Source organism: Plectropomus leopardus, unplaced genomic scaffold, assembly GCF_008729295.1.
Source record: "Plectropomus leopardus isolate mb unplaced genomic scaffold, YSFRI_Pleo_2.0 unplaced_scaffold15310, whole genome shotgun sequence".
Lineage (NCBI taxonomy): Eukaryota > Metazoa > Chordata > Actinopteri > Perciformes > Serranidae > Plectropomus > Plectropomus leopardus.
Window position 1 is genome coordinate 1 of NW_024616402.1, and position 7,511 is coordinate 7,511.

Sequence of the window (7,511 nt, forward strand, 5' to 3'; positions counted from 1 at the left end):
AAGCGATTCTTCACCAGAACTGCTGAGATAATGAAAACATGGCTCCCGACTCCAAATGAAGCGACGGACTGATCGCATAATGCCTCTGGACCAACCACACCACGCCGCCGTACGCTCAGCGAGGTTCATCATCACACGAAAATTACAAACTATGAGACAGAAATCAAACGTTTCATAAAAACCTGCCTATGAGACAGAGGGGATAGTCACCATACTGTACACTTTCTACAATATCCATGTCCGTTATGAATATAACAAGTGCATTCACTCAAAGGAAGAGTTGAACTTAAAACAAATTCTCGTTTTTCACTTTGGGCCAGATTATTCAGAAACAACACGAGGGCGTTCGGTCAGATTCCTGCAGGGAACATTTAGCATCGTGTGCAGATTGAAAGGACTGAGTGAGTAAATTTTAGCTTAATTAATTAATATAATTTGTTTTCATAACAACTAAAATTACACAAGAAACTCAACAATGAACACAAGTGAACAACAGAGATTTGTTTTAGGTCAACAGCACCTTCTATTAACGTTCATTCTTACTTTTTCAGCAATTTTTTTGTTTTTAAATTACTGTACTTCTTTTACATCAACACAACAGTTGATTAGCGAGTCGTCCTTATTTACAGGTGGGGGGGTGGGGGGGAGCGGCGAGCTCCACAGCTTATGCATTGAGCCTCAGAGACTGATCCTCTCTCCTCCTGGAGGAGATATCGATGTCTATGGAGTCTTTGCCCACGATGAGTCGGAGGCGCTTCGCTGGAGGAAGTGGAATGAAATCGTCTTCGAACTCGTTGTCGAAGTAGTCGTCGTCATCCTCCTCCTCCTCGTCGTCGTCCTCTTCGGACGACGGCTCCGCCAGGACCTTCTGTGTCCGATGTCCACCGTTCCTGGCCTCCAGACTCGGGCCCATGTCCCCGTTATAGGACATCTGGTCGGCCTTGGTCTGGGATATTCTCCGAGCATCGTCCTCCCTCTTCAGCTGGATCTTCAGCTTGGTGGCGTTACTGTGGACCACCGGGGCGAAGCCGTTATTCAGCTTGGCGATGTACGAGCTGCCTTTGTCCTTGTCGTGGTCCTTGCTGAACTTGATGCTGATTTTGCTGGAAGAGGCCGAGTTGACCGTGGAGGCAGAGAGGTTGGAGGAGCCGATGGGGTCGTTGGCGTCGTTGGTCTTGCTACTGCTGCTGTCCCTCCGCCGGCGGAGCGTCAGTTTGGGGATGCCCGTGTTGTTTTCGAGGATCAGCTGAGCGTCGTATCGTGTGATCTGACGCTTCTTCTTCCCCTTGTCCTGCGACCGACAGCCGCTCTTACCCTTGTCCCTGCGGAGGGATTTTCCGCCGTTGGAAACCCCGTTGTAGTCCCGGTGCCGGTCGGCGAAGCTCAGCAGCACGTTACCACAGTCTGAGAAGTTGGCGGCGTGGCCACCGGCCACCGGCATGAACGGCTCACCGTACGAGTCCTCGCGTTTAATCGTCCGCTCAGTCCTGAGCCGTGTCAGCCGTTTCCGCCTGGTGCACGAGCCTCTCCTGGTGTAGCCGGGGTCTAACGGCGGCGGCTCCAGTCCCGCTCCGTGGCGGAGGTACTCCTCCATGTCAGCCGGCTCCGTTTTGATGACCACTCCACCAGGGACTGGGCTCAAGCCGTCCATCGCGCTGGGCTCCAGCTTAAAGCCAGCGGCCGTTTCCTGGGCTTTGACCAGGGTCCGTGTGGACCTGCGAGTTCTGTACGTTGAACACTGGCTGCCCTCGCTGCCCTGCACGTGCTGCAGATTGCCGTTTTCTTTGACGGCGTTGCGGGTGAGGCAGCCCCGCTGGCCTAACGTCTGCTGCACCAGCTCCTGTCCGTCCTTCTCCTTCTTCACGGTGACGCCTTTACACAGCGACACCTTTGAGTCCCTGAGACCCAGCTGGCAAGTCTCCCCTTTGGCCAACGCCTTGGGCTCCGCACCCCGCCTGCGACTCCGCAACTGGACTTTACTTAGTGAAGGCTTGGATTGGGATTTTAGTCTCTTTGGTACCCTGTTATTGTTAACACGACCTTGTTTTGAACATGAGGTAGTTAGGGCTCTGGACAAAGTCTGTCTGGATTGAGTCCTGTTTTTATACTTCAGGCCAGATGATGATGATGATGTTCTTTTTCTGGCAGCTGCTGGGGAGACAGAAAAGGTTGCACGTTACTTTTGGAAAACATTTTTTAGAAAGTCGCCTACACACGTTTACTGGATGATATTTACTAAATCTAATATGATATTTCTTCAGCATCAATAGTTTAACTTTACTGAGAATGATAAAACAGCTAGATATGATTGTAAAAATCCCCAAAATGAAGAAATTGATCGTTCATCACTTTACAGATGTGATATTCAAGTTACTGCTCCAATCTGACCCCCAGTAGGTGCTGTGTGGCCCCCGACCCTTTTTTTTCTTCACAGTAAAATAAAGTTTTTCACACTTTGAATTGTTTTTGTACTTTTAGTAAACATAAAGTGCCAGAGTGCATCAAAATAGAGCTTGTGTATCACATAAAAATCCGAGTTATGTTCTTAAATCCCAGAAATATCCTTAAATCTTTGAAACATCCTGAAGTACTCCAAACGTCCTAAAATCCTCCAAATGTCTACATTCCTATAAATGTTCTAAAATAAAAAAATCCTAGAAATGTCCTATTATACAAGAAATGTCCTATGATAAAAAGAAGTCTTGAATCCCAGAAATGCACTGAAATACTCAAAACATCCTAAAATCTTTGACACGGGCTAAAATCCCAGAAATGTAAAACTCTAGAAATGTCCTAAAATCCTGGAAACGTGTGGGGCCGCTGTGACTGGCCCCTGGCCTCCTGTCATTTTGCAAAAGCGGCCCCCCGAGCAAAGAGAGTGCATTAAATTTTTATACTTATATGTGCGTCTGTCTTTCTATTCTGCATCTCCGCTTCGGTTATAGAGTTTGGGGTCTGAACCCGTGCAGTAACTATGGCAACAGCGTTAAATATTTACAGGACTCTTACACTGATGTGTTTTTGGCATTTCCTGAGAGTCGACGTCGGTGTGGGAGCCTACAGAGTGACTGTCGGAGCTCCGGTTTCCCTCCCCCAGCTTCTTCAGCCTGTTGAGCCGCTTGTCCGTCTCCCGCAGCCCGTACTTGCTGTTGATCACCGGCACTTCCACTGGCAGGCCAGCTTTGGATTTGAAAGCACCAGTGCCCCGCCTGCACCACCATAAAACAGATTAATACGTAAAACGGTAACAGAAAAGTGGAGTTTGTCAGTGGTTACGTTCTAGAGCACAAATACATTATCATCAAAACCCTCAACAGGTTTACTGCAGAAACGTTTGCTTTTAAGTTTCATTTTCCTCCTCTGCACATCAGTCATCACATCCAACTCACAGCATCACTGCAGCAGTAAATGTTGCAGTGAGATCAAACTTAACCCTTTGAAACCTGGAACGACATCAGTTTTCTTGTGCTGAATTCAGACGCCCAGGTCATTTCCTTATTTTTGCAATTTTGTCTTTCTATTTTTGCTCCTTTTTTCAGGTAATTTTCTTGCAACTTTTTTTTTTTTTTTTTTTAGTAATTTCTTGCAAATTATTGGGTCATTTCTTGTCAAGTTTCTCATTACTTTTTTCAGAGTTTTTGAATGAAATCAAGCTAATTTGCTCAGGTTTCAAAGGGTTAAGTTAGTGCCTTAAAAAGTCTATGAACTCATAATGTGCATGTAACATTTTGACGACATTGTGTACAGTGTTTCTGTTGTCACACCTACCGTTCACACGTATAGCATTCACAAAATTCATTGTTTTCCCCAAAAAACCCGTCTCCGTAATAACACGAGATTTCCTCTCCCGGTTCGATGTCCCTCAGAACCTTCACGCAGGCCGTGTCCCGTCCTGTCGACACAAACTGCACCAAAAAAACCCACAAAAAAACAATGTTCATTTATGGAGCGTCTTACATGAAACTACAGCTGATCCAATGACTTTTTAAAAGACCTTTTAAAGAAATTACCTTGCAGTTTGGTCGACAATCTGAAAAAAGAAGAAAGACAGTGAAGTTAGTGTTATTATAAAAGATTTACTTCATTCACTGATTCTATTTTTATTTTGTATACCAATGAAATATGTGAAATATATTGCAGTTTGTATTGTTTGCATTTAGTTCAGGAGATTTAAATGTATGAAGTATTAAAAATTAGATACTCAAACTTAAAAGACAGCTTGACGAGAATAAGTCACCCTTAAATGTGAACAAAAATACGTTTTTGCCAATCGAAAAAAGGATGAAATGGTTTCATTGTCTAGACACGTAAGTTACATTGAAGGAATTCCTCAATTTAGATTTTTGGGTGTGATAAACCGTCATGAAAATCTCACATAGCACATGTAAAGAAAAAGGTGTCCCAGAGTATTTTTTTTTTTTTAAAGCAAAGTACTTATTAGAGTACGAGGCAATGAGAATCCTGTACTGTTCACTGTACTTTATTTACTGTGTGGAGGTGTGGGACAACACGTTTGTTAGTGATATGAAGCCATTATTCATGTTACAAAAAAGAGCAGAAAGAACTGAATTTTTTATTACGCCAGGATTTTTGAAAACTTAAAGATTTAGTTGAGTTACATCGTTATTTATGTAGAAGGCAAAAAGTTGAGTACAATCAGAGTACTAATTGTTTTTTATGCTAAATATTTTATCATGTAGCACTTTGAGATTTGTTTCAAATGTAAAGTGCATTATAAATAAAAATCTGTTATTGTTATTATTATCATTATCAATATCAGGAAACTTACAAAAGTTGTGTGTTTTTATGTCAGAGGACGAGAAACACGACACGAATTTTAGGCTCGATTTGCACATGAAAGCAGATGTGCATTTCAAACTGTGAAATTCTTAACCGAATGATTTAAAGTGTTTTTCAGTTTAACATGTATAAAGACAAAATAATTAGACTATATGAAGCTGTCAGGTCAAATCTGTCCCCTTATTGACGGTGACTTTTTGTGTCTTGATTTTTCTCTCTGAGTTTACTGAGTCTTGTTTTTTGAGTAATCGACAGAACATCTGTTTCTTTTCTTTATAAGTGTTAAACGGGAGCTGGTCAAATAACATAAAAAACGTTTTCTTCTCGCTGGAACGCGTTAAAGTGTTTCCAAATCTAAATCTGATTGTTGCATTGCATTTTCATGAGCGCGACGAATAAAAACGATAAGACCTGCAGTGATTAATACCGTGATTGATGAACGCAGCTGGTCCCAGCCACAGCTGCGCACAGTTCTTGCGGGTTGAGTACATGACGCTGAAGTCGTTCTCTCCGTGACGGAGCAGCAAGTTTTCCTCGCTCTCTGAGAGCTCGGCGATGCACCCGACCAGATACTCGATCTTGTCGTTTCTTTTCCTGTAAAACAGCACAAGGGGAACGGTTTGTTACACACAGAAACAGCAGGCCGCTTGACTGAGCGTTTTAAAATAACTGTAATTATTTTCTTTTTTAATAAATAAAGTAAAGTGACACGTTTCAGTCGACTCTGACAAACATCTACACACGTACAGTACGTAAAACAGCACAAAATATTAAAAGATAGTGAGAAAAAGTGGGAGGTAAACGTTAGATTGGTTAAATGCAGTGTGTGTGCGGGGGTTAATGACAGCAGGTGCTGTTATAATCTGAAGTCATTATTGGCAAGATGTCCTCACCATTCCTTTGTTGCCACAATTTTAGCTCCATTTTGCTCCGATGAATATCGATTACACGGGAGAATCTCAAAGCCGCTGTCTGTGGCAAACATCCGCAGATACACGAACACCTGTGCAAAACAACACGTTAGTCATGTGACTGTTTCTGACGCTGAAACAAAAACAAAAGGGACAGTCTGAGATTGTGTTCTTTACATGCTGCTTGAAGAGCTTCTCTTGAGCTTTCGTCTTGTGGAGGAAAAGATTTCGGGACCAGTCTCCGGTGGTCAGAGCTCTGAAAGCTTTCTCCAAGTTGTCGTGTTTCTTGAAGCGCTCGATGACGTCCTTCAGCTCCTCGTGTCTTCCCTTGATTGGTCGAAATCTGCGAGGGACACATGAACGGCACAGGACAAATATGAAAATCAGGAGCAGTAATCTAAAGGAGAATCAGTGTGAAGGCCTCAACAGGTGTTCAACAGGGTTCATACGCATTTTCCAGGACTTCTCCAGGACTTTTAGGGAAATTGTCAAGACCATACTTTCTCTGAAATGATCATCAATACTCCTTATTGGTTCTGTCTCATTACTATATAATAGCTTTTTCAAAGATAAAGTATTTTTTAAAGTGAATTCAGAACATCAGATTTTTTTTCCATAAAAAACATTTGGGGTGAGTTTTAAATGTTTTTTTTTCATATTTTTTGATGACCTTTTTTTTTTTTAAAGGTGATTTTTTTTTCTTTAAAAATCCCCCAAAAAATTTAAGAAAAAAAAATCAAACTGTAAAGAAAAAAATTGCTTATTTAGGTTTTTTTTTTTTAAGAAAGAAAGCCTTTCCAAGAAATGCGCAGGCCCGCGGGTTTGGAAGGCGTTCTTTCTTTAAAAAATTACCCAAAAATTGGATTTTCGACTCTTCATGTGTTATTATACAGATGTGTAAAACAAAATTTCGCAACTTTTGCAGGTTTTTCATGGCTGTATGAACGCTGGTTTAATTAAAGACGGATGTCCTGACCTGGTGTTCATTTTGTGAGTCTGAAAGCCCAGGTACGGATCCAGGATGAGGCTCGTGGTCAGGTCATCGTTCTCACACAACTCCTTGGCAGTCATTCCTGAGGAGGGCACATAGCGCCGCTCTGCCTCCAGACTGGCTGCATTAAACCCTGAAAAAAAAAACAACAACAAAAGCCGACAGAGTGGCGTCAGTGTGTGTGACGGACGGAGGACCTGTACATTTGTCATTTTGGACACGGTGAACTCACGGCGGCTACATCGCCGGCTTCTGTTCTTGTTGTGGCGCAGGGACGTCCGCTGTGAGTGCTGAGAGCGAGTCTGGCTCGCGTGTTGCTCGCTGGTCAACTTGTTTCCGTGTCGTCTGCCATTTAATACCATGTTCTTGGATTCGCCCAGCCACTTCATGCCCACAAGCCCCCTGGTCCAGTTGCATTTAGTCTCCGAGATGAAGAAACACTCTCGAGTGTGGAAGACTGGGGTCTAGAGTTTGAAATCTGGAGGCAGAGAAGAGCCAACAAACATTATAAGACGCCAAGAAATCTAATGACTTTACACCAAAACTAAATGGGATGGAAATGGACAGGCGGATACGCTGCAAGCTCGAAGACTAACAAGAAAGAAACCATCATCAAACTAACAAGAGACAGCAAAGTCACCAGAAAAAAATGCATTGTACATTTCTGCAAACCACAAATAAGCTACATTTGTGCATTTCATACACATCATAAACGTTTCTAAAGTAACGTCGTATCTGAGCTGACTTTGTTGTCAGCCACAGGTGTTTTGAGGCGACCTGCTGCTGTGTTTCCACCAGTCACAGTGCCA

At 42.9% G+C, this 7,511-nt stretch overlaps 1 protein-coding gene across 2 annotated transcripts; it reads right to left on the reverse strand.

The window, feature by feature from the left end:
- Positions 1-6: 6 nt before the first annotated feature.
- On the reverse strand, positions 7-7,427 carry kmt5b (lysine methyltransferase 5B). 2 transcript variants are annotated; one of them, XM_042514555.1, is made up of 9 exons: positions 6,935-7,427; positions 6,688-6,835; positions 5,889-6,054; positions 5,694-5,803; positions 5,228-5,394; positions 4,011-4,030; positions 3,769-3,905; positions 3,010-3,209; positions 7-2,148 (listed from the first exon to the last, which is right to left on the reverse strand). In XM_042514555.1, the coding sequence occupies exons 1-9, from the start codon at positions 7,089-7,091 to the stop codon at positions 665-667; spliced, it is 2,589 nt and encodes an 862-aa protein (XP_042370489.1). In that variant the 5' UTR covers positions 7,092-7,427; the 3' UTR covers positions 7-664. The 2 variants fall into 2 exon arrangements, with proteins under 2 accessions (XP_042370489.1, XP_042370488.1); XM_042514554.1 differs by having other exon boundaries at positions 7-2,151.
- Between the last annotated feature and the right edge of the window lie 84 nt (positions 7,428-7,511).